This window comes from Nipponia nippon, unplaced genomic scaffold (genome assembly GCF_047370975.1).
Source record: "Nipponia nippon isolate SJK-2023a ecotype South Korea unplaced genomic scaffold, ASM4737097v1 scaffold_4, whole genome shotgun sequence".
Lineage (NCBI taxonomy): Eukaryota > Metazoa > Chordata > Aves > Pelecaniformes > Threskiornithidae > Nipponia > Nipponia nippon.
This window is the reverse complement of record NW_028262358.1, coordinates 10840970-10867430: the sequence shown is the minus strand read 5'-3', so window position 1 is coordinate 10867430 and position 26461 is coordinate 10840970. Positions and strand designations below refer to the sequence as shown.

At 39.5% G+C, this 26461-nt stretch overlaps 1 protein-coding gene across 1 annotated transcript; it reads left to right on the top strand.

The window, feature by feature from the left end:
- Window positions 1–44: 44 nt before the first annotated feature.
- Window positions 45–25603, top strand: ACTR2 (actin related protein 2). The gene is made up of 9 exons (XM_087774124.1): window positions 45–185; window positions 6429–6539; window positions 12098–12313; window positions 16391–16463; window positions 18840–18976; window positions 19781–19930; window positions 20649–20794; window positions 21204–21336; window positions 22579–25603. The coding sequence occupies exons 1-9, from the start codon at window positions 138–140 to the stop codon at window positions 22747–22749; spliced, it is 1185 nt and encodes a 394-aa protein (XP_087630250.1). The 5' UTR covers window positions 45–137; the 3' UTR covers window positions 22750–25603.
- Window positions 25604–26461: the final 858 nt, after the last annotated feature.

Sequence of the window (26461 nt, the reverse complement as noted above, 5' to 3'; positions counted from 1 at the left end):
CTGATTGGCGGCGGCGGCCGCTGACGGCTTCCGGCGTGCGCGCGGGCGCGGGGGGGGCCGGCGGCGGCGGCGGCGGTTGGGGCGGCGGCGGCGGCCGGGTCTGTGTCGGTGCGGGGCGGCGGCGGCGGCGCGCAGGGATGGACACGCTGGGCAGGAAGGTGGTGGTGTGCGACAACGGCACCGGGGTGAGTCGCTCCGGCACCGGGAACCGCCCTGCCGCCGGGGCGGGGGGGTGGAGGGGGGAAGGGAAGCGGGGTGACTTCCCCCCCCCGGACCCGGCCCGGCTTCCTGCCGGCACGCCCGCGGGCCGCGCCCGGCCTGCTGCCGCCGCCGGGCCCGGCCCGGCCGCCTCCCCCGCTGCCCCCGGGGCCGGCGAAGGCCGCGCCGCCCTCCGCCAGCCCCGGCCCGCGGGCAGGCGCCGCCGCCGCCGCCGCGGTACGGGAGGGCGGTGCGGGCCTCCGGAATGAATGGGCGGGGGGAGCTGGGCGCGGAAGAACGCCGATCCCGGCGCTTTGCCCGCTGTTCGCTTGTTTCTCAACCGGCTGAGGCAAAATCTACCGCCGGGGGTCTTCGGTGCCGCCTCTGGTGCGCGGGTATTGTGCTGTGCCCCCCCCCCCCGCTTTGCTCTTTTACCGTGAATGTCTGATTTCTGCACAAGACTGGAGCAAGTCTCTCTGGAGCAACGAGCACAGAAACAAAAATACCGATTTTTTAAAAAATTCTGAATGACCGCATTACACGTTGAGCCACCAGGGATGTGTCCTCTGTATGCAGGATTACTAGTGTTAGGGAAAATTTTCTTTTGTTTGTTCTTTTTTTTTTTTGCAGCTGCTCGTCATCCTTTCGTTAACACCTTCCTGATCTGCAACATGCTCAAAATTGGCATTTTTTTTAATCAAGAGACCCCCAAAGGTTTTCTCCCCATCCTTTCACCTTTTCCGCCCTCCGTGAAGCGTGCAGGCACCCACTAGAAATTCATCCTTTTGTCAGCGGTGCGCAGGCTTTGAGGCGCCTCGACAGGAAGTGAAAAAGATACCATTTTAAAGCAGACAGATAAGATGTTATAGGTGGATATTTCCCCGTGGTAATTTTGTTTAGAAATCTAAGGTTTCCCCCAGTAAAGAAATACTATGTGGAGAGCTAACACAGCTGACAGTGTGTAAAGACCTCTTGAATGCCAAAAAAAATAAGTGGGTTTTTTTTTTTTATATAAACACTTGGAATAAAGATTTTTTTTTTTTTAAAGCCCAGGAGGGAATAGTTGAGACAAAGGATGCTGTTAGGGATTCAGCATCCTGAATTAGAGGGTTTTCCAATTAGCATCTGAAATGATTAGAATGGTTCAGGAAGAACATATTTGACAGGTCTGGGGTTTGACAGTTCTGATGTCTTCTCATTTTTCCTCCTATAGCAAAAATTATCTTTAATAAGGCTGGGGTCTGGAGCCTTTGGCGATATTTACAGTATCATTTAGAAAAAGGAAAGAAAAAAAGAAGGCATTTACCATTTTCTTCTTACAAAGGGATGTAGAAGCTTTTTTGGGTTTGGTTTTTTTTTTTCATTGTTTAATACTCTTCTTGTCAGGCCCATATCCAAAAAAAATTTTAGAGCTTCATCCTTTAGTGTGGTCCTTTACATCACAATAAGTCATTGAGTTGTAAAATGTTTAGTATATCGGTAGCAACAGCAGCGTTGTGCTTTGGCCGGTCTCAGTAAGGCGTGAGGCGTGGGGTAGAAGCCATTATTTTTACCCCGTTTCCCAAGCTGGGTTTGCAACACAGCTTTTGTACAGCGTAATGTATCTGTGTGTGCTTTTAAATCAAGAGACATCTTGGAATGGTACATTTTTTCCCTCTGTGAGTTGTACCAGCAGGATATAAATAACTATAACAGTGGAAGGTGCCTTCATAGTGCCGTTGCGGTGCCGAGAGGAGGGGCCTGTGTTGTTTCAGCTTGCGTTGCTTTGGGTTGTGTTCGGCCTCTAAGCAGAACAACACATGTATGGAAGTACCCTGGCCACAGAGTTCATTGTGTGGGAGAGCAAAGTATCAAGAAATAATTATTAAATCAGTAAACTCAAAATATTTAGGTTGAATTGGGATAATTAAACTGGAAGAAAATTCCATTCAATAAATCTTTCGAGCCTCAACTGCACATTGAGATTATCAAGTAGTCCTATATTGTCAAACCAGTATTTTTATACTAATATTTTTTCTGTATGTGACAAAGAAGAGATGCTTTATGTCAGAGCGATTTCTGATACGCTGTGATATGTCATACTTAAAACCATGATTGAAATTAAATCTCTTGCCAGGTGCCAGAAATATTACATAAACATGGAGAATATCTTTAGACAAATCGGATGCGATTTTAACTTTAGGCTTTTCTTTGAAATTTACTGTTCTTATGTTGCAGTAGGTCTTCTGGTGTATCTGGCTGCAACCAGTCTTTGAGGAAGAGGTGACTGGAAGGAAGTTCTTGCAACATGTAGTGTAGCAGAGAGACACGCAATGGCATCTTAAAGGTCTAAAGCATTAGAGAGGGATGTTCTTATTGGTATAGGGCAAATGGTAAGTTACTTACTGGCCTGTAAAAGTGCTCTAATTGTGTTTAGGGTTTCTGTTTGAGAGTTGCATCAATGGAAAGAATCAAGCACGGAGACCTGATAAGAATATTAGTATTCATTTTAAAACTTGTCACGTGACCTGTTTGTGAGCTTCCTCATTCTTTTCATTTGCAAGAATACTTACACGTACAAGTTCTTACTGTTTGATGACTCAGTAGGAAGTGAAAGAGTCGGTATAAACCACAGTGAAATAGAGAAGAAACTATATATGGTAAAACTTCTTACATAGGTGGTCTTGCACACAGGCAAGCTAAGTAGCTATTCTTAAAACATTCTGAATGTATAGCAAATGCATGCAAAAATGAATGATGGTGAACCCTTCACTTCCTTACAGAGACCTGTAAATTCATTGAGTGTTGCTGTTACTGTTTGAGACATGATGCGTTGTACTGAAATGATATGATAATTGCTCCAAGGGGTGTGCACAATAAGAGATGGAAGAGAAACAAGCGCACCATACTTGAATTTTACTGGAGAGTTTCAAATTGCGAGTGGCAGGAACAGTGAGTGTTTAATGTCTGGCACTAGAAAAGAGAAGCTGATTATATTCCAAACTACTGCAGTTCATAACGTTTAATTGAAGATTTTGGAGGATCTCTTGTAAGGGATGAGAGGGAGAAGTATCTTATGTTTCTTGTACCCCTTCGAAAATCTAAAACTGTTCAAGATCTGTTATATGGATACGTTTGTGTTTCTTAGGTGCATTTACCTGTTGGTAATTTTACCAAGTCTGGTTCTTCATCCATAATTTCCAGTGTTACATCATCACAAACCTATCAAACCAGCTGAATGTCCAATATCGTGTCAGGGAGAATACTGCAGCGGGGATGCTCTCCTTGATGGGGAGGCTGATGTACAAGGCTGACTTGTTCTCATCTTCACCAAGTTTTCATGTAGCCTTGGGGGGGTAAATTTCAAATCTGAAAGGGAAGAGACAGAATTAAAATTTTGCCCCATCCATCTACTGTTGAGTTCACCAAACTTTGTTAAAATATCATTTTTAAGGCGCTCTGTTCCGGCCTGAAAGAGGTAGGGAACAGACTGTGAATGTCCAAGCTTAATCTTGCTCATTGTAGTTCACATAGATTAAATCTGGTTTTGATTATGTTTTAGGCTGGTTGGAGAAATGACAGTCTGCTTTTAAAATCTAGGATTTATTAATTGCTAACGTTGTTAACTGCCCGGGAAGGTGTGTCAAGGTTTTAACGTGGAAAGGGGCTGAAAGTTACTATTGCAGTTCAAATAGTAAGAGCTTAGAGGAGTATTTTTGTAGGTTGGCATTTTCTAGGTTAGCATGATTGTATGTGATTTCAAGAGGTATTTTTAAGGTTGGCCAAGAGGCACTTGCTGATTTTGTGCAGTAGTCATTTTGGTCGCGTATCTCAGTGGTTGCTATGTAAACCTCAGGGTTTATTTGCCCGGTCGGCAGGATTTAAAAGTGTGGGTAGCAGAGCTTGAGGGGTGCTCCAGTAGCTTGAGTTGTAAAGACGCATTTAGATGTTACTGGTCCTGTTACTTCTGTTGACCAGCACGGTTGGTGATGACTGCTAGGGAAGTTGCTTCATGCTGGGGGGAAGGAAAACGAGGAAAAGCTGCAAGCACATATATGGGTCTAAGGTGCAGGGGCTACCTGGAGGTGCTTATGGTTGTACTCGGAACGATATATGAAACCTTAAGCTGGAAGATGGGATTGTATGGGCTGTTTTATAGAACGTCCTGCACAATGAAATTTGTAACAAGCATACCTGAATATTATAGTCACGACAAAAGCTATGTGATTGCCCTGAATGCAGTGATTTGCTAAGTCTGAAAGGGACCTTTTTTTTTTTTTTTTTTTTTTTTTTTAAATTTGGACACCATTATTTGGACTCAGCTCAGTCCTTCAAAATGTTTCATATGTTTCCTTTGGTATAAAACTTCTGGTAAAGTCTTCTGGTGTATTCAGGTAGCGTGCTCCAAAAATGCTTGTGGCTACTCTTTGCTTTCTCATAGCAGCACTGCATTCTTGAATACACAGATAAGATCTTTGTAACTCCTAGGTACTTCTGGCCTTAATATAAGCAAAAGTTGGTAAGTACTTGCCTTTTCTGAGAATGTGGATTGAAGGAGAATGAGGAAAATTACTTGTATACACACTGTCATTCCTCAGGTATTCCAAACAGCTCTGCCTTTGCAGACAGCAAGCACTGAAGGAGTGAAAGAAATAAGGGTAACAAAAAGCAAAAAAAAATCCTTCCCCCCTGTATTAGCCCAACTTTAATTAAAATATCTCTTGCCTCTTTCTGTAACTGGCCTTATAAATTTCTTTCCAAAACAGATGCCCTTTTTACTGCAGTAAGGCAAATAATTCAGAGCAACAGAAGGTGGCTTTTCATGTTACCGTTAGTATAATGGCAGAATTCCCCTCAGCTGCAATTAGCTGTACTCTTTGCTGTGATAATTGTTTCAGTGTCAGTCTTCAGACCTCACTTCAGAAAACTCAGTGAATGTTTTGGAAATTCTAGCAGATGGCTTTTAATACAACCTGAAATGGAAATTAAGCTTTGGGACAGGGTCCCAAAGAGGCTGTGAATTGTCTGTCCTTGGAGGCTTCCAACACCCCACTGGTCAAAGCCCGAAGCAACCTGGTCTGAATTCAGCATTGGCCGCTTTGAGCCCAGCGTTGTGAGAGAGCTCCTGAGGTTCCCTCCAGCCTGAATGATCCTGTGATGCTGTGTTACTGCTGTTACACCTAGGTGGTTGAGTAATTTTGCAGCTGAAAATGCGTAACGTTTAGTTTGGGACTCCAGGATGTTGTTCTGGCATGCTGATGTGGTGCCGTATGCTAAGTATGCATCAAAGAAAGAGAAGCCTGCTCTATAGGAACTGCAGGGAGAACATCAGAATATGATATATGAACATCAGAGCAGGATAGCTAAAGAGCATAATTTGCTGATCCCCATGAGCTAAAATGGTAACTTCTCGCTGGCACATTTAAAGTTCTTGTTTTACAACTGAGCTTCCTCTGGTGACTGTGTGTTTTTTTTTTTTCTCTTTTATGCTCAGTTAATCCTCGCTGTTTTCTTAGTGTATTTATTATCTGGGGACCCAGTGATATAAAGCTTCCTTTCATACATATTTGGGTAACAAACCCTCTTTCAGAGTGTCCTGTTTGGTGTTAACTACCATCAGCTGAGGTTTTGGTTGTGCTGTTGGTTTTAGAAGTGCTTACTGCAAACTCATATTTTTATCCTTAAAAGAAACCCTGAAAATTATGAAACTCTGAGAAATCCATCTGAATTGCACAGACTATCTGCTAGTTCACTGCTAAACACTTTTTATAACAGCATAACACCTGAATTCACAAGGTTGTTTTTTTTTTTTCTGATGTGTAATTTGTTATGCTACTGCATGCCCTAATTGGAGAGGCGATTTAATTTGGTCTCATTGGGTACTCATTATAAGGTGATCCATTACAAAATGATGCGTTTCAGGTTGCTAGAGAACTTTTATACAGTGGCACGAAACGCAAATTCAAACACTGGGCTCTCTTACACCTCTCAACATACTTAGTTGTTTTAATACCATTTCTCAAAAATCTGTCAGTGTGATTCAGAAAACATTCTGGAAAATACTTTAGTTCAGTTTTACAGATCTACGCATCACCTGAAATGTGTAACATTGATTTGAAAGTATAAATCCAATTGGTTTCCAGTGGTACACATGCTCTTAAATTTGGGCTTTTAATTTTTACCCCAAACCAGGTTTCTATTGGTAAACAAAAGTAATGCATGTTCTAATAAAATTATTTATTCCTTTTCAGTTTGTGAAATGTGGCTATGCAGGCTCAAATTTTCCGGAGCACATTTTTCCAGCTTTGGTTGGAAGACCCATTATAAGATCAACTGCTAAAGTGGGAAACATTGAAATCAAGGTAAATTTTTTTTCATTATTATTCCTTTCTCACAGGTAAAAATATTTAGGGCAGCTTTTGACTTATGTAATGTTTGGAAATGCTTTTTCCTTAATTCCACTTTATGCTGTTTCAGTATCTCTTGATTCATTTCTGTATTGGGTTTTAGCCTGTCACAAACTACAAAGTTACTAAGAGGAGTAATCTAAAGCACTGGAGGCCTTCAGATAGTACAGCTGAGGCGGCAGCAGGTAGGGCTCAAGTGGTTCTGGGCAAAAAGGGGCTTCAAATGCCAATATGTAAAGGATGTCAAGATTAGAAGGCAGAAATTGGAAGTGGTTGATGTTTGTCACGGACCTGTACCGTGGGATTCTGAGACAATGCTGAAGAATTGGTGGAGCTTCGAGGTCTTTCTGTACTGTTTGCTTTCTAATCACAGTTGATCATCTGTGATCTTGTACCAGTTGTTTAACCTTGGTTGTGTTTGCATTTCATTGTTTCTATTGGTTTTGTTTTCTTTTCTTTTTGCTGTTGATAGACGTGGGTACTCCACACCAGTCAGAGTTGGAGAGGCTCTGTTCAGGCTGCTTCGTCTTGGGACATTATTCCAAGCTTGGAATGGGGGGGACACCACTGTTTGAGAATGTTTTTCTGAAGTCTGGGGAGCTATCATTTCTTGCTTTATTTTGTAATTACAGAGAAAGGCTTCAAATGTTAGTAGTTGCTTCTGCAATACAGGCTTCAGTAAATAAATATCTTGGCCCTGCTGTGGTTGCATCCTCCCTGCTTGCTTCTAGCCACACATTCTCACCTTGTGCTGGTCCTACGGCTTGTGCAGTCATGTGGTGAGCCATTTTAGTGAGCTGATCCAGCTGAAAAAGAGCGATTTCTTTGTCAGGTAAAGTTTCGACTGCCTTACTAGACAATTGTGTGAGCACCAGTTTGAGAGCAAGGCAGAAGCAGGAACTTGAGGGAGAAGTGTAAGGCAACGCAGAACTGTAGAAGCCCTCGGTTAGGCCAGTGAAGGTCAAGTAGAACCACACGTGTACAGGCTTTCAATTTTGCTTTCCTTGTTGCTTCTGAGCAGCAGCTTAGAAAAAGGGGAAAAAAAAATCTGCCCAGTCTTGTTCCTTATTTTCAGAACCCTTTGGGTGACAAGGAGAACTTCAGTTATCTGATTTCTGCTGCTGCCTGTAAAGTTAGTAGTATCAACAGAAAGCCATACTAGGAGGTCAAGAGGATGCTTTTTTTTTTTTTTTTTTTTTTTTTAAATATTGCAATTCCACTTACCTTGTGTCAGCTAGGAGAATTTGGTTGAAAGGATGGAGATCTTTCCCTTTCACAGTAGACAGGAGTTTTTGTAAGGAGAGGGAAAACATCTTTGTTTCTCTTGCAAGACTTGGGGAGAGGCATTTCTTCGGATATCTACTTTAACTTAATGTGACAATTTCTTCAAGGAGGTCCTGGTAAAGTTTTATGAAGGTTATGCAGTGATTTACAAATCTTAAGTCCAAGAAAAATTCTCTTGCATGAAATCTCATTTTTGAAGTCGTGTTTTCTTTCCAGCTGATCTGATACAGCCTGTCCTGCCAGTTTTGGTCTTCTCTGATTATCTGATAACTTTTTAGTTAAGTTAAGTTTAATATCATTACAGATGACAGTGTTGAATTGGAAAGATAAGAGATAGAAGTGGGTAACTGGTATGACATCAGTGCGAAAGAACCAGTAAACTATAATTTTGCATGCGCTGCGGTCTTCTGCTTGAGTGTGGATGACACAGGTGTACTTTAGAGAGTATAAACTCTGCAGAGATTCTTCCTAAAAGTTTTATAGCATCTGCCTACAATAGCTTGTCACTCTTTCTTAAGGAAACAATATATCAAGAGAAGAAATCCCTGCCACAGATACTTTGGGTATCCCAGTAGGATAATACAGTAGGAAGACTTCTTTTCGTGAGATTCTTGCAGATTTCCTAAAAAAAATGTATTTTAGCAGATGAATTTTATGCCAAAATTTAATTCTAGCCATTCACTGCACGTTCTTACGGGATAAGCTTAAAACTGAGTAAAGGTAGCTGGCAAGAAGATTATCAGTTTAACTTTTCAAAACTATTCAGAAAAGCTATCATTCCTCTGAAATTCAGAAACTCTGTGAAAAGAATCTGGAAGCTGATCAAAACTGGTTATCGTCCATCTATTGAGTTACCGATTTCAGATTGCTTTGTCCATGTTTTCCTTCTGGATTCTCGTTTCAGCCAGCAGCTTTTTCTGCTGCTCAGAGTCCCCAGTTCACAACATAAACACAGAAGTTCAGTTATTACTGGGATTATTTTGCTTAAAATTGCAACCTTAAAACTGTAAAACCAGAAGCATAGATGCTGCTCTTAGTTTCTACTGACTTCCTAATCTTTGAAGCAGGTTTGGGAGTTAATAACCTTCTTAGGAAGGCAGGACTGACGAGTAGCTTTGACTAGTTAAAACAATTAGGATTTTAGGGCAGATCAGATCCAGTGACCTGCTGAGCTGTCCTGCTGTCCGTGTCCTACAGTTCTGCTCGGTTTCTGCCAAAGCCAGCCTGGAGAAGGTCATTCTCTGGATTTGAAGTGAGGAAGAGGGCCACACTTGGACCAGCCTCTTCAGTACTGCCTGTCCAAAGGCAGCTGCCCGCGACTCTGCGCGCTTTTCCTCTGACATGATTTGCAGAATAAGTAGATTTGCCTTAGTGGTGCTGATAGTTATCCTATGGCTTGTGACGGTTTAGGTGACAGTTTAGCTAAATTTAATCAAAGGAGGAAAAACCTCAATAATCGTGAAAATGGCTTTAGTATAATTTTGGACAACGTTTGTACAGATACACTTGAAATTTCTCATAGTGCTTCCCAGCTGCTTTAATTATTTTATCTTCCTAACTCCATAGCTTGGTATAGGGAAAGAGCTTTGCGATGCTGCTCTTACTGTTGCACTTCATGATTGCTTATTTCCATTCTGAGAGTAGATGCCGTAATTTAAGTAAATATCTCTGATTTGATTCTTTTTGGGTATTTGTTCCATGATATACGAACAGATTAGCCTGCGTATAGGTGAATATTTTTGTTAGTTTTCAGTTCTTGGGTATTTAAAGCGGAATATTTAAAACAAAATTTAAATTTAGCGTTGGTCAGAGCTAGTTATGGTCAAATGCCTTGTGCAGAGTCTTGTCTAGTTCATATAAATGCCTTGCCCAGGGTAAAAACTCCAGTGTTACAGAATATTTATGCACAGAATCCTACTTATGAGAAAAAGGCAGATATACTGATCTTGTTTGCAGCGTAAGGACATGCCAGTGACATGTAGCAATAGCTTCCTTTAAAGAGACATTTTAATCTGAGATCCTGAGAATGTCAGCTTGGCCCTAACTAAACTAACTCAGATCATTTCCTGCTGTACATGCATCTCTTTTTCAGCCTGTTTCTACTGTGTACTTAAAATAATTTGAGAATTTCATTTAGGCCTTTTCTGACTTTCTTGCTTCTACCTTCTTTCTTCACCTTTCTTGACCTGTTGAAGTAGAATAACAAAAAGATGGTAAGTGAGGTGCCCCTGTGCTGCTTGTTTACCATTTTTGCTTGATGAGACCTAGTAGCTGTTATGTTATTTTTTGATGCTATTAGTTGTTTTGTCTTGTCCTACATTTTACATTTGAATACATACTTATTTTGGACGTTGTTCATTGCTTTGGTTTACTAGCAACTAATTCATGAGAGTATTTTATGTATTGCTTCTAAATGCTACATAACCTGTAGTTTTGCAAGATGTAAGAATAACTCTTAAAGATCAACATGAGCTCAACATCTTTAACAGTAGAAATTCCTATATTTAATATTGCAAACCAAGAGCTTGAAAAAACTTTCAGATTTCAGTTAGTCAAATATTACTGAGTACCAAAGTGGTGGAAACATTGGATGTCATGGTACTGGTTCCTCTCTGCAAATTCAGTTGTGCTGTCCTCCTTCCTCTTCGCCTACCAAGTGCACATGTTTGTTAGCGTGCTCTTGAGAACAATTGTTCTGCCCTTTAACTTTGTTTTAAAAGGACATGAAAATTTTGTGCAACTTTCATTGCACATTTGAATAGCAGCTTTTCCTGGGCTGTCCTGTTTGGTAGCGTAGAGCCTCAAAGAACAGCACACAAGAAGGGCTTCTGATTCTTCTAACAGGTGGAGTTTCTGTTGTGTTAAATTCTCAGGAGTAACGTGGCTGCATGGTGGAGTTTTCATAGTACAGTTTCACTAGAGTACGTTTGATTTAAAATGTTAATGTCTTGACTTTTGTCTTCTGTAGAGTAAAGAACTGAAGTGTGATCTAGTGTGCAAGGGAAAACAAATAAAACACCTTGTCAGTGAGAGGATGTGGAAGAGGAATGGTTTGTTTTAAACTATTTTCAGTTAACTTCCTTTTTATATAGTCAACAGTAGCTGTTTAGGTTACTTCTATAAAAGGCATTATAAACTGGATGCTGGATTTTTCGTTGTGCATCTTGTTTCCCTAACATTGGATACTAGGTTGAGTAGCTCTCACTTCAGAGATTTCTATGCCACAGCAACTGCAAACTGCAGTGGCATATTTTTGTATGAAGCAGCTGGTTCTTTTACAATTAAATTAATATAATATTATATGGAAACAGTGCTATTGGTACCTAGAAATATGTGCTTATAGGCTAAATACGAGTGAGTCAGTTAAGGCTTCTTTAGAAAAGTATGGAGTATAATAGGGAGCAAAGATAAGATGTTACCGTGCATACTTCCTCTGGGAAATACGTGGGAAAGGAGAAGATATGATGCTACTAATTTGAATGTGCAGTGTTTCCATAACTAATAAACAGATTGCTTAATCAGTGTGAAATGACTATACAAACTATGCATTAGTTGGTTGTAGTTGTGTAAGAATGCATTACTGGGGTTTTCGGCTTGGAACGTTTGGCATGGAACAGACAAGGGTATATTTTATATTTAGCTGTGTCTCTTCACACCCTACTGACACAGACAATATGTAAACCATTGTTTCTTTTAATGTCTAGTCTCCAACTCCTAATCTCTTATTTGCTTTTGCTACTGTTCGGTATGCTTATTCACCACTCATTATTCCTTTTTTGGTATTGTGCACAGAAATTTGCAACATGCATGGAAAAATATTCTGCCAATCCCACCTACTACCCTTATGTGCTGTTTAGCATCTCAGCCCTTAGAAATTAGTATTTGATAAAAGAATTTTGGAGGTGTCAGTGGAGAAACATCTGTACTTACAAAGGTCTTTGTAGTATCTAGCTGTTGTAGGGATTTATTGGTTCGTTTAAGGTTAATTGGAAAACGGAATTAATAAAGTTTATTTTGGAAAAGGTTTGGGATGGGTAACAGCCAAATTTAAGTACTACATGAAAGATATTCTATTTCTCTCCTAAGTACCTGAAAATTACTCTAAAATGTGAGCATTGTTTAAGAACACAGTTGGCCACAGGCTGGAGCAGTTCACTGTCATTCTTGAGGATTTTGGTGTTTGGAAAACTTTGCAAGCACTGACATGTTTCTGTATTAAAATTTTACAGGATCTCATGGTTGGTGATGAAGCAAGTGAATTGCGCTCAATGCTGGAAGTGAATTATCCAATGGAGAATGGCATAGTTCGGAACTGGGATGATATGAAGCACCTCTGGGATTATACGTTTGGACCAGAAAAACTTAATATTGACACAAAAAATTGTAAAATACTACTTACAGAACCTCCCATGAATCCAACTAAAAATAGGGAGAAGATTGTGGAGGTATGTCTGTCTAGTAGAAACTGATATATACTGTCATTGAAGCATCGCTAAGAGATTTTAACTTCTTGGAATACCTGGTAACTGTCTGAGGCAAAGCAGTTCTGTTTTCTAACCAAAACTTGTCCTCAGCTATAGTCATGAAGGCTACTGTGGTTAAATTCAAACAAGCTGATCTCATTCAAAAGCTACAAGCAGGCTTCTTGTCTCAAGCCATATCACCATTAAAACACAGAATTGGAAATATATGTTTGTCTTCGTGTGCCCAAGATATATTGATTACTAGCTATTGGATGAATGTTAATTACTTTAAATGACTTAGACTTATGTAAGGCAGTAATGCTTCAGAGGAGATTGAGGCTTGAGCAAGATGATGCTTACCAGATGGAGCAGTGTTGTTGGAAGTAGCTGAGACAAAGGTGTGATGACAACCAAATCACTAATCTTTGATTAACGCTAGGGATTATCAATGAAAGCCTTCTAAGAAGGAAAGCCTCGGTCTTGGATCCTCGATCTGAGAGTGCTGCTCTGGGCGGCCTAAGCTCCATCCGAACCTTGTGTTAATGTCGGTTGTCAGATGTATATTGTTTAGCTCTAGTACCACGTGAGAAAGGCTCGATTTTGAAGAGCAGTAATGTTTGAGAACAAAAAGTTTAGATTCCCATTTTGTTTTTTTTCTCAAGCATCATAGGTATTTTCAATTAATGTGAGTATTCAGTGTAACAAAAATAATTAAAAAAATGTGTTATTAGAGTAGCTGATAGGGCAGGAAAAATGGATTCTAAGTCTGAAACCTTATTCATTTGTCAGAACTTTGAATATGAAAGCTTGTGTATATATATTTTTTTTTCCCCGAATCTGTTGGTTACTCTAATAAGAATTTACCTTTATCATTACCTACTGACTTTTCCTTTAAAATCCTTTTGTTGTCACAGCTACAGTAGTGCTTTCTGCAATGTGGCAGTGAATGTATTTGCATTAATCTTTTCTTTCCGTGACTTGGGAGCAAGTGAAGTATAGCAAAGTTGGAAAAACTTAAGTGAAAAAAAAAAATATCAAACTGGACAATCTAAATTCAGCATTTCTTAGCAATTGTGGACGTTAGGGACCTATTACCCAAGTATTATGTAATGCAACATTAGTAATACCATCTATTGTATATCAGTCAGCTGTGGTGTGATAGACATAGCAGATTATTCTGGGTGGCCTCCACGTAACAGGAATGGTTGAATTTCCTCTTCAGGCTTCTTTGCTTTTCAGCTGTCTACAATAGTGTTCTTGTTTCTGTTTTCCGGCTCAACACAAAAGGCTGGGTTTTAGTTATTCTGGGACTGAGTAATTTTATACCATAAATTGAAAAGTCTTGTATGGCTTCTGAAGTCTGTTAAAATATTTGTATTGCCCCGTTTGCTTTTTTTAAACCGCTGTAGAAATTGTAGATACCTAATCATGGTCCAGAGGATTAGGGAGAACTAGAATCCATTTTTGTAAATTTAAATTTGAGTTAAACAGAAGTTCATTGTTTCTGTTAATATTTTTAATGGATCACAGTGTTAGGAGGACTTAGCAATATTTAGTTTTTAACTGCAACATATTTATACTTTTTTTTTCTTCCATTTTTGACATGGACTCTTCCTTTTCGGGGAGGCTAGCCCAGTATGAAGCAGAGGCCTGAATTAAGATTTTTCCCTAAAACCTGCAGTAAACACAATAATGTCTCTGCATTTCGTGATACGGTGCAGTAGCATTTTAAAAGAAATCGTAGTCATCCGGACCATATCAAGATGATAATTACCTATGCTGTACTTCATTCTACTTCCAGTAATTCTCTTTCCTCACCCCATCGCTCCATCAAATTCAGCTACATAGTCACAGCAGCAGGTGTTAACATGACAGGTATATTGTAAAATACATATTTAAAAAGTGCCGTTTGTTTCATAGCACGTACAAGACGCTAGTTGCTCCTCAGCTTATCTGAGTGTGTGCTGTTTGTTTGTCTCTGGTTGCCTGCTGCATTCTCATTCGACTCCCCTCAGGAGCAGCCAGACTGTAATGGGATATCACGTAGCTGTGAAGATACTCTAGCACAGTCGCTTCTCCTAATCCCAAACTAGTATTCTTGATCTTTTTTCCCCAATTTTTAGTTCTTCCTTTCTGTGCCCAATTAAACATCACTTTGTAGGTAATCCAAAAGCTGCCGTCACGGGAAGAAGAATCTTTTCAGGAGAACATCCTGCTCAGTGTTTACATCTTAAGATTTGTTACCATAATATGTCCCGTGTCAAGGCATTTTTCATGTCAAATAGAACAGACCTAGATGTCTTGAAAGAAAGAATAACAACCCCCCAAAAGCCTGCATATAGGTTATAAAAGGGTTTTGCAGTGGCTTCTAGGGTTTAGTACAACATGTGAAGGCAGTAGCTAATGCCATTTGAATACTCCTTTTGTTGTATGAAGATGATAATTTAGATTAGTTTTTCATTTTGTAAGCACTCAGGTCGTTTGAAAGAGTTGTCCATGGGAATAGTGCTGGTTTTAGACAGTGACTACTCAAATGGGATCTCCTTGTGAGTTGCTGCCCTTTCAGCTGTTCCTTTTCTGGCAGACACTTCTGCTGCTTGTTCCTGAAGGTATTGCGTATGTGCTAAATTGTGGCCATTACAGAAGTTACTAGCCAGCCTTGTAACGTCTTGCTTGTCTTGCCCAGTTCACATTGAGGGTTTATAAAAACCCCCAGCGTGGTGTTCTCATGGCAGGGTGCTCTGCAGCTCACCCCCGCTGCGTTCCTTTCTGCTTGACTTCTGCTATACCGCGTGCTCACAGCGAGTATCCCGAGAAAGGCGGCATCGGTCTTCCCAGGGCTTCTGCGGCGTGCTTGATGCAGCTATGAAATAATTAACTTGACTTTGCAAGGATGAGGTTTTTGATATGGGCCGGCTGTTTAAAATCATGCTATTCTAACAGAGGAGGTTCTTTAAATAGTTCAGAATTCTAAAATTGTCAGGCATCAGCTTTTTTTCTTTAAAAATATTTAGATATCTTTTACTTGAGCTGTGGGAGTACTTAGGATTTAATCAGTTTCTAATCCTAGAAGTTGCAGAAGTGCTCAGGAAGCTGCAGAATAGCAAAAGAAAACCTTCTGCATGTGCTGGAATAATCGGAGTTCATCCGTTTTTCCTGGTAAAGCATTTTGAGGGCAAAACAGCTGTACAGTACGATTTGTTTACTTGGCCTTTTTTGTGTTTATAAAGAAGACAGGATCCTATAAACTCTACATCCTTTAATCTTAGACTCTGTTTCTTCACTGAAACTACTTTAGTGGTTAGGGGAACCTAGTCTACAAGACAGGCAGTTACTTTTCATGTTTCAATAAGAGTTCTGCAAATCTGTGGTTTTCTGTACGTATTAACAGAGTTAGCCCTACCTGTACTATTTCAATTGTAGTGGGTTTTGCACTAATTCTAGATGTTTGCCGTCAGTTGTGCTTTAAAGAAGGGAAGAAGGCGGCCCAGATGCAGAAAACAACCTGTGACGCTGGGCTTATTCTAGACCCATACGCGTAGGAGTCTGTTTGGTCTTTACTTGACATAGTCTGCAGTTGTACAAAGTCTGTAGGGCTTGATATGAAGAATAACCCCCCCCCGAACTTCATTAGATTTAGAGCATACACCTTTAATAAACATTTCATTCCCAAGTCACACTTCAGTAATGAAGTACTTGGCTGGTCTACAAGTACTGCCTCCCGCTCATTAAGCAGTTTGGAAAACAGCTTAGTAAAGCTGCAGAAATTGGTGTGTGGGTTTCTTCGAAGTATTCACTTTTGTTGCTAAACAGATGTGGAACATTTCATATGGCTCGTCTTGTGTGAAGAGGTAAGGTATAGAACTGAATGTACTACTTACTGCCATAAAGCAAGTAGGTTTCTAATGTTTGTGTAGAATCTGCGTGATGAAATTTCTTGGAAAGTGTTTTTGATTAGCAAAAATACAGAATTCTAGAAATACAGTTTTCAAACATCTATGAAATTTCTTTTAAGTATTTGGCCTGTTTTGAATGTTAATTTTTGCGTTCATCTTACAGGTTATGTTTGAGACGTACCAGTTTTCTGGGGTGTATGTAGCCATTCAGGCTGTTCTTACTTTATATGCTCAAGGTAGGCAAAGATAACTTAAAATCTGCTTAGTTTATAAACGTGTTGCCGAGCCAAAGTACTAATATGGTATTAATGGGTCTTGGGCTTAATTCAACGCTGTTGTAAGCAAGCTCAGCTCTGACTTACGGGCTTGCTTTTGTTTTGAGGAACTATTGATAGGTACCACACTTAAGTGTTATTTTCATGAACCAACGGAGGAGACCTGCTTGTAAATGCAAAAACCTGGGTTATCGAACCTGTCATTGTTTCAGGGTGTAGTCATTTAGCCTTTGGCATCAAGTCTTAATGACGTGCTTTTGATTTTCTGATAAAGGAAAAATTTATTGCCATAAGTGAATTTCAAGAAGATGACTAGGTGACTTTTGCACTACTTTCAGTTAAAAGAAAAAAAAAAGTTGATTCTTTTGCTGTAGATAAACTAGAATAAATGATGCTCAGTCTGAGGAGAAAATTACAGATTCAGTGAATTTTATAGGAATGCTACCGTTGACTGCAGTCCATCTAGGATTTTAAGAAGTTACTCGAGCACATCAGTTCTAATAACTTGACTCCTTACATCTGTTTACTAGTGGCTTGGTATACTTAGCTGTCACATAGCAGGACATAAATATCCGTGCCCATTAACATGTCGTCATAGTTTCTATGTCCAAGAGCAAAAGTGATGGGGTACTGGAAGTGTGGTTCTGTTATGCAAGTCATTGAAACTAGCTGCACAAAACCCACTTTTGCAGACCTGGATATTAATTCTATTTGCTGCGATCTGTGCTATTACTCGCCCCCTGCCCCCCTTGGTTTTTCTCTGGTTTGATTCCTTGTAAGTATTTAGTTGACTAGCATACAGAGTCTTAAATTCCTCTGTAATTGTACATGTATTTTACCATATAGTGCTCAGTTACTTTGTGCATAACAAAATGTGAAACAACTTAGAGCAGTCCACAGTGTTTCTACATACTATCATCTAAAACAAAGTTGAAGACTTTCTAAGATATAAAAACCAAGTGGCACATAAATAGAACATTTGCTTTTGAAAATTAAAAAAAAAAAACAAACCAACTTTAAAACAATCTACTTATTTATATTACATTAAAGATTAAAGTAGTGGCTAAAATTACAGAGACATGCCTCATTTCAGTGCACCACGTTTTGTTGCTGCTGTTAAAACTCTCTTAAGACTAATTGTTGCTTTTACTCTGTGCTTGTGTGCCTTTTAAAGGCAAAGGGGTTTATATATCAAAACCTAGTTGTAATTAGGAAATTCTTTAGCAATTCCTCACAACAATCTTTTGGAGTTAGGTGTAGTCCCTTGTGACTGACTATTTCCTTCCTTTACTGCATGTGTCCGATTGCCAGACTTGTCGTGTTTGCGTAGTGGTTATTCCAGTTCACTAATAAATCCAAAGATCTGATCACACACCGAACCAAGGTGTGTTCTTTGGTTCATTCAAGGCAAATAACCGATTTGTTTGCCTTCTGTTTACAAAGCTTGAGCAAATTACAGTAGCCAAACCAATGCACCTTGCCATTACATATTAAATGTTCCTTCATTATTTTAAGGTCTCCCCTTAAAATATATTTTCTTGCTTTAAGTAGCTTGTGAGAAACTATAAAACTGTTTTCTAATTGACTTTCACCATTAATTCAGCTTCTTATTTATTTTGTTAGTGAAGTATAGAAACTTCTGTTTCTACATGCTTATGATATCTGTTTTGTACGCCTTAGAATTTAAAGGTTTTATGGTAAACTTTTTTCACTGGAGTTAATTTCTTTAGTCTATGAAGTGAACCTGATTCAGCCTAGCCCTATTTCTGTGGGGAAAAAAATTAGATGTCTGCTGTATAGTCCAAATATTCTCTACCTTATGAAAGCATTGTTTTGTTTTTTGAATACCAGTCAAAATCAACAAGTCCTAATAATTGTAACAAGGTAAATTTGTGGCCTGAATACCTCTAGATTTCTTCATATTTGAGAAATTAATATAAGGTTGAGCATACACCACTGAATCTGAGGAGGAATTTGTGCCCCAACAAGCATTTAATGATCTTAGATATTCTTTTTAATTAGAGTGCAATTTAAGATGTCAAAACACCAGATAAAATTGTGAATGGCAGCATTATAAGCATCTAGGAAAAAGTAGAGGTAATACTTCCAAAAAACATATATGAAAGCATTTGTTAATATGAAGACCTTAAGTTTAAAATCCAGCTGAATGGAAATAATGAAATTTTAAATTGTGACTACTTTTCCCAAAATGATGACTGGGGGAACAGAGGTTGTGTTAAGATTACAATGAAAAATCCTGTCTTAAACTCGCTACTATTCTGCTCTATTTATGAAGGTGCTAATAAAAGTTGTACCTCTGCCCCCCCATTCTTTTAGGTTTGTTGACTGGTGTTGTTGTGGACTCTGGAGATGGCGTAACCCATATTTGCCCGGTTTACGAAGGTTTCTCCCTCCCTCATCTCACCAGACGGTTAGATATCGCTGGGAGGGATATTACTAGGTACCTCATTAAGGTAAGCTGGAAAGAATTTTTAAGGTTGAGGCTGGTATCTGTGGTACATTGGTTCAAGTTAAAATCCCTTGATAGCACGAAACCACTATACGTTTTCCCTTTATTATTCATATGTTAATTGCATAAAGAACTCCTGTGTTCTCTGTATTGCTTCAGTCTATCCGGGCTACGTTTCCTCTTCTAAATCACATGTGAGATTACTGACATTATTCAGAGACTTCACGTTTTCTTAGTGACAGTCTTGTAGGAAGGAATTTTATTCCATATTTGGGAAAGAAAAGCTCAAAAGTTGGCTTTCTTGATACATAAAATGAAAATAAAATTGTATCCTATCAGTTCTACTCATCTACGTTCAGAAAGACTTTTTCTTACAGTAAAGAAAATAGTGTAGTGATTCTTCCCTGATTATTAAATAAGACAGTATGTTTTATAGACTATTTGTTTAGTTGTTTTCTTAAAATATAAGCAACATTCTGGATTGACAAATCTTATGGTTAAACTGGAATACTGGAGTGTTCTGAAGTCCTAAATATAAGAATTATTTTGGGTATCTTTCACTCGTCTTTGTAATGGTTATACTGAAAGTTGTAATGACGAAGAAAATTTCCCACTTGGAGTAATGCTGCTGCTATTCTACTTTTCTGGCAATAATGGATACTCTGTGAGAGAGTTGACTTAATATTAAATTTGCAGTTAAAAAAGGGAGATGAGCTTTTAAAGATACATGTGTGAATGTACCCATCTGCTGATGAAGACAACTGGACTGTTCCTCTCATTTACTGCTAACCTAATATGTTCCCTCTAGCTCCTCTTACTGCGAGGGTATGCTTTCAACCATTCTGCTGATTTTGAGACTGTTCGCATGATCAAGGAAAAGCTATGTTATGTGGGATACAACATCGAACAGGAGCAGAAACTGGCATTAGAGACCACAGTACTAGTTGAGTCCTACACGGTGAGTGTTCTGAGACAGCTTTTCTTGTCCTAAGCTGCATAGGTGTAAATTCAGGTAGCATTTAGCTTTGATTCCTTCTAAATTTTTTTTTAGCAATAGCTCACTTCCCAGACCTAGGAGTCTGTAGAATCAGATTACTTGGTTCTGGGAAAACTTTCAAAAGTGCTTTTTTTTTTTTCTTTTCTTTTCAGAGTTTCCATAAGACTTTGTACTTATTTTTGTCAGTGTAGATCCTTGAAATTTGAATATTATAGTACAGGAACTTGTAGAGAAAGTGGACTTTCTAGCGTGTCAGATTGTTTTGGCTTCATCCATTTAGCAATGACATGAATGAGACAGATAGCTGGTGACAAGAATGGTAAACTTGCTCTTAGTGGAAACTTCCCGTGATCACACATGGAAGAAAAGAACTTGCAGGAAAGCATTACTCTTGCTGTAAGATCATCTTGTAAATCAGTATTAGGAGCTTTATTGCAAGGAGATGTCTGGTACGTGAGTATCGATGTAGCTGGTCCCTGATGTCTCTAAGTAAATTGTGTAACGATTGAAGAATTTGTATCTTCTTTCAGTAGTGCTGAATGACTTCTTGCAGTGTTGACAATTTTCAACAATTTCCTGTTTTAAAACATCAGGGAACAATGTAGGTCATTTCCTCTTGGTTTGTTTAGTATCCAAGTGGCTAAAAGTAGTCTTCTAAGTGGTGTTTTTTCTTCACTAGCTCCCAGATGGCAGGATTATTAAAGTCGGTGGAGAACGGTTTGAGGCACCGGAGGCTCTCTTCCAGCCTCACTTAATCAACGTAGAGGGGGTTGGTGTGGCTGAATTGCTGTTTAACACCATCCAGGCTGCTGACATTGATACCAGGTAAGTGCAGAACACTTAAAATCCTCTGTCAGGGTGCAGGCATGATGTGAGAACTGCATTCAAACAAAATAACATCTTTTGCTTTAGACACTAGTATATGTACTGCTGGGGGAGTGCGTATACTGGGAGTGGGGCTCAGTCTGAGATCTTGGAGCTTAACGGGTTGTCTGGAAACTTGACTATTTTGGTATGAATGAGCAAGGATAAAATCTTGAAAGCACAATATTTTTTTACTGCTGCTTTCTGGGACGCCTGGAAAAGCATCAGCAAGTCTGCCAAACTCGTGCAAAGTCTGTCTTTGCACAGTGACCGTTTTTTAGATTTGTATTTACTCCCCTGTACGTACAGGTACCTGTTTGTACTACATAGTATACTGTACGACACTAGAAAGACTGGTTTTTTTGGTCAGGTCTGAATTCTACAAGCACATTGTGCTGTCTGGAGGGTCCACCATGTACCCCGGGCTGCCTTCGCGACTGGAGCGGGAACTTAAACAGCTCTACCTGGAACGAGTTCTGAAAGGAGATGTGGAAAAACTCTCGGTAGGTACTGAGTCGCTGCTTGATTTGTGTGGGGCCGAGGTTTATCCTGAATCCCCCACTAGAGGGAACCAAGTAGTCAGAAATGACAGAAGCTGCGGGTGCCCGTCCACGCATCTTGCAAAATTGCTGCCTCTCGGTTCTTCACACCCCTGCGTTTCGTATAGATGGCTTGTGTGTATATACCTGCAATAAAGCCACCTTCTAGTCCGTGCTAATAGCAAGTAATTCCTGAAGCCTTGGGTTAGTCTGAATGTAAAATGGGCTGATAAATGCTAGGGCACAACTTGTAATGTATGTTGAACGAAGCTGATGAGGTTTTGTGCCTTAAAGTCATCATTGAGCAAAAATTATTTTATTTTTTTTATCTGTGAAAGTTTTGGTTCGTGCTGTAAGTGAAATACTCCAAAGTAAGAGGCTGGAGTTCTCACACACCTTCAAGTGGAATAAATTTCCCTTGTTCATTGGTTGCTGTGATAAGCAGACAACAGCCACATACACGTTACAGAGGTAACACTGCATTGTAATGCTATCCGTTTTTCAAGGAGGAGTTATTTACAGAGAAAATTCCTTTGAATGGAGTTTCTGATGTTGAACCGAATTGAACTTCCCTGGTTCTTAATACGGTGTTCTCTAAAGATCTTTTGCAGCTATATGGAATGACTCAATTGTACAGGATGTTTCAAGTCTAAGGCAATATTTCACACATAGCTTTGACTGTATTCATTTTTGCTCTTGAAGTTAGAGCTTTAGCATTGAAGAATTTAAGGGAATATTAATGAGCTACACTGGTCTAGATTGTATAAATTTAAAATCTGTTCCATCTGCCCTTCTAAAAACTTGGTATAATTCTAAAATATTTAGTGATTTGATGATCTGGTAATTTCTGATAATTTTAGCCATCGAAGCTTAGGAAGTATTTTACCCTTTACTGTGTTCATGAAATGCAAAAATACCGTCTTTAATTTTGTATTCTGACTCCTGGGCCTTTTGTGGATACACTGAAAGTATAATTTTGGGGAAAGTGTCAATAGCCGTCTCTAATTTCCAGTGCAAAGTAGTTATTTTACTTTGGTTGCGCAAGCTGGAAGATCACGCAGAGTGCCCCGTGCTAGCCTTTCAGTTTTTTGGTTGCATTTTTCTCACTAAACAGTTTCCATTTCATTGTTCTGGTGGAAAGCACAGTTTTATTTTGAAAGGGTTTGTTTCAAGAATTCTAGTAACGGTTTCTTTTCTTTTTCTTAGAAATTTAAGATCCGAATTGAAGATCCACCTCGTCGAAAGCACATGGTGTTTTTGGGCGGCGCGGTTCTAGCAGACATCATGAAAGACAAAGACAACTTCTGGATGACCCGACAAGAATACCAAGAAAAGGGAGTGCGTGTGCTGGAAAAGCTTGGTGTGACTGTTCGATAAATCCCAAAGCTTGTTCCCATCACATGTCTAAAGCTTTTTTTTCTTTCATTGCCAATCTCTGAACTCACTCAGCTACATGCTATGGAAAGGCCTGTCTGTGGCCTTTTGACCCAAAGGTCAGGTTTTGTTCTGGTTTCTTGGGGTAGCTTTTGTTAAATGTGGCTAAATTTGACTATTAAATTTTGACCACTTCCCTGCAAACAAAACAGAGCAAGAGCAGCCTGTCTACTTCATTGTTCCTTCCCAGTAGGCAATTGGGTAATTCTGGTAGGCTTTCTCTCTGGGTTTATTGCTGTAGTACTGCTAGCTTTTGTCTCTAGTTCACAAGGGGTTGTGTGCCTTTTTTAGCATAAGAAAACCTTTAAACAGGAGTTTTTGCTATTGGATCGTTGTGGTGGTTATCTTTGCATCTTTTTGCCTCTCTCTACATTAAAATTATTATTTTTTCTTTCCTGCAATTAGGAATTTTGATTAAACATCGTTAGAAACGAGTTTAACTAGCTGGAATGGCTTTAACACGCTGTCTCGAGGTAATGTGGTTCCATGCGCACTGCTGCCTAAACTGGCTTCTGAGGTGGTTTATCCTTAAAGGTGGTGGTGGGGCTTTGATACTGTATTTCTCTAAGTGGGCATGGACACAGTTGCCACAAACGGAGAAACACCTGATACTCTGGCAAATGTAAATCTGTGGCCTTAGGTGTCTTTTTCTGGAGGGAGGAGACAGGTTTGAGCTGTGTTGCTTTTCTGTTAAGGGACAGCTGGGGGTCAGTCTGACCAAAAATGCCTCTTTTCATAGCTAAATTTTGGTACCATGTTGTCTCAGCATAGGGAGCAAGAATGTTAAATTAGCTATTCCGTAATTGTTGAGAAACTTAGATATGCTGAGACAGGAGCCTCTCAACTTCTGAAGAGATTTAATGCTGTCAGAAATGCTTGTGAAAACTGTAACTATAGGTATTAAAACGCCCAAAAACTAAGTTTTAAAAGTCTGATGTTTTAAGTGCTTGTATGTATATCAGAAGCACTTCCATTAAACTTTACAAGTATATTAACCTAGTGCCAAGTAGTTACTGCAAATGAATATATCAATGACCAGTGTTTATTGCAGCAAGCAGATATTTATAAACAACCACTGGCAGTAGGTTATAAAGAATGAGCTATATTTGTTCCAGTTAAAAATAACATTGGAATATGAGATGTTGTTGGTTGGTAAATATCCACAATTCATTTTGTCCAGTCTTGATTTTTGATACTTAACGTGGGATGGGGAAGGAAATGAAAACCCGTGATGAAAATGCTGTTTCCAGAAAGTACATTAAAGCTGAGTTGTTCTGAAAAATAGAAGTTGTCACTAGTAATTATCAGCCATCTTCTCTGAGTATAGTTGCCTGTATTTTCTTCCTACTAGCAGACTGGTGACTATCTTTGCAATAAAATCTGCCTTACGTAAAGCATAGCAAAACCTGCTTGCATACGAATGCTAGTTAGACTTAGTTAGACTTTGCTTTTCATGGAAATATTATATCACTTCTTACTGGTTTTCCAAGCCTACCATAACATTTAAGCATAAGGAAGTTAAGATCTGCTTTTGACTTCCAAACCTTGGAATGTACAAGATATGCTTTCATATACTTGCCATTTGTCTACATCTTTACATTAATAATTGACCCCAGGAACATGGAAATACTAAACTCCCTTGAATTCTTAAAATTTGCTTTCTTTCTAAGTCAAGCAGACAGCTTCCTTTTGGCTGAGTGAGCCAAACAGGCAGAAACCACGTCTGCATTTCTTTAATAACAAGACAGTCGCTATAGTATTGCTAGTAATGACCATTTAATTATAGGTGGGTGGGGTTTTTTGCAGCTATATTTACTCTTAACTTGAACAATATGAATTTACAGGCATGCCGGTCATGCCTCAGTGCATGCACTTAAGCAGTTACTAGATTTTTGGGGACGTGAATGTAAGGGGTAGTCTTCTGAACACTTAATACGCAAGATTTAAAAATGCTGTGGGCTTGCTTTAGAGCTATGGTTTCTCATGTGACTGTCTCTGGCCTTTTCGGACAGTGTTGAGAATCATGGAAATAAACCAAAGAATGACTTAAAAACCTTTTTTGAATGACAATCTGTCATGTGATTTTTCAAATCTAGACCTTGACCCTGCAACCCCTTTTCTAAACCATCTTCTCCCCTGTTCATTGGCTTTGGTTAGGTATGTGCATGTTTGAGTAAAGGTTTTGGAATTTGGCCCTTTCACTAGAGAACTTCACAGCACCGTGAGTAATAAATGTCAGTTGATTGTGCAGAATCTTGGGTTTCCGTGGAAACCGCGTATGTATTACCAAAAAAAAGGCAACTAGCATTTTAAATTACACCTACCGTGGATTCAGGAGAATGCATACGTAATCCAAATACTGAATGGGGTGTTCCAGTTGTGCTCAGTGTGGTTCTCCACGTGCGTGTTTGCACACACGAGAGTGTATGTGTGTGTTCTCTCAGCTGACAGCTTCGATATTGCTGTGAAAGCAATCTGGTTTTAAAATTTGTTTTGAAGACCAAATAACTTGAGTTGTATTTGCAATATGCTTCAGCTCCTATAAAATTAGAATAGAAGATGCCGCATCAGTTGTAAGTTTTTTGGGAACATCCTGTTTTTAATGTTAAGCTGCTTCAAACCCCCCCCCCCCCCCGTGTTCTAGGATGTTAACCAATGTAACACAAATGGCTTTTTATACAGTTCTGAATAATGTTAACACACAACACTGGTTGAGACCATGAATGGAAATAAACATCTATTTAAATTGACAGGTCTTTTCAATACAAAAATAAAATCAGATTTTTTTCAAAAAGTAGATTATGTTTGCTTTGTTTCCTTTGGGAAATCACAGTTCTGTCAGTTTTTCTCTAACTTAACTTCCATCACAAAACTATCATGAGCTGCTTATTCTGAGGAAATCTGACATGACAAAATAACACATTCCCTATTGATGGCTGTCGTAAAGTGAGAAAAGCACCCCTACTCCGTTCTCTAGCCAAGACTCTGCTCCCTCTATCCTCATTTCTTTAAAAAGAAAATAAAATCCTTATCCTTGGACAGGAATCTTTTCTAGTTCAAGCCCTATGCTCGGTACTGCAAAATGGGGAGAGCCCTCAGCTTGTATTGACTTCAGCATCCCTGGCTAAGCTCAGAAGTCACATAACGATGCTCCGTTTAGGAAAAAGCTCCTTGACATTGCGACCTCATGTGCTACTTCACCTGCATCCCTCATTTTAACTGATAGAAGAACTGTACGAGGGGTTAACGGGTAGCACTTAGAAAGATGCACTGGTTTGAAGCAGCTCTTGCACCTGAAATTTTGTAATTCTCAATTTGCTGTGTGGATCAGCAGCTGGCCCAATAATCACAATGCATTTTTCTGGCCTTTGAAACGAGCTCAACCAGCCTCTTCACCCCAGCTCATTGTACGTGCTGCTCTGTACGTGTGTTCCCCAGGCATCGTGCCCCCAGTAGCAGAATGGCTTTGGTTTTCTTAGAGTGAACCAGTATGTGCCATTTGGCTCTGGGTGCATCTGTCTCGGTGGCTAGGTCAAACATATGCCATCTTAGGTACAGATAGACAGGATTTTAATAGCAAAAAAAATCCCAACCCCCAAATCTTTATTCCATCACCGTGCATTTTTTGGGGAAAAATAATAAATAAATTGGGCTT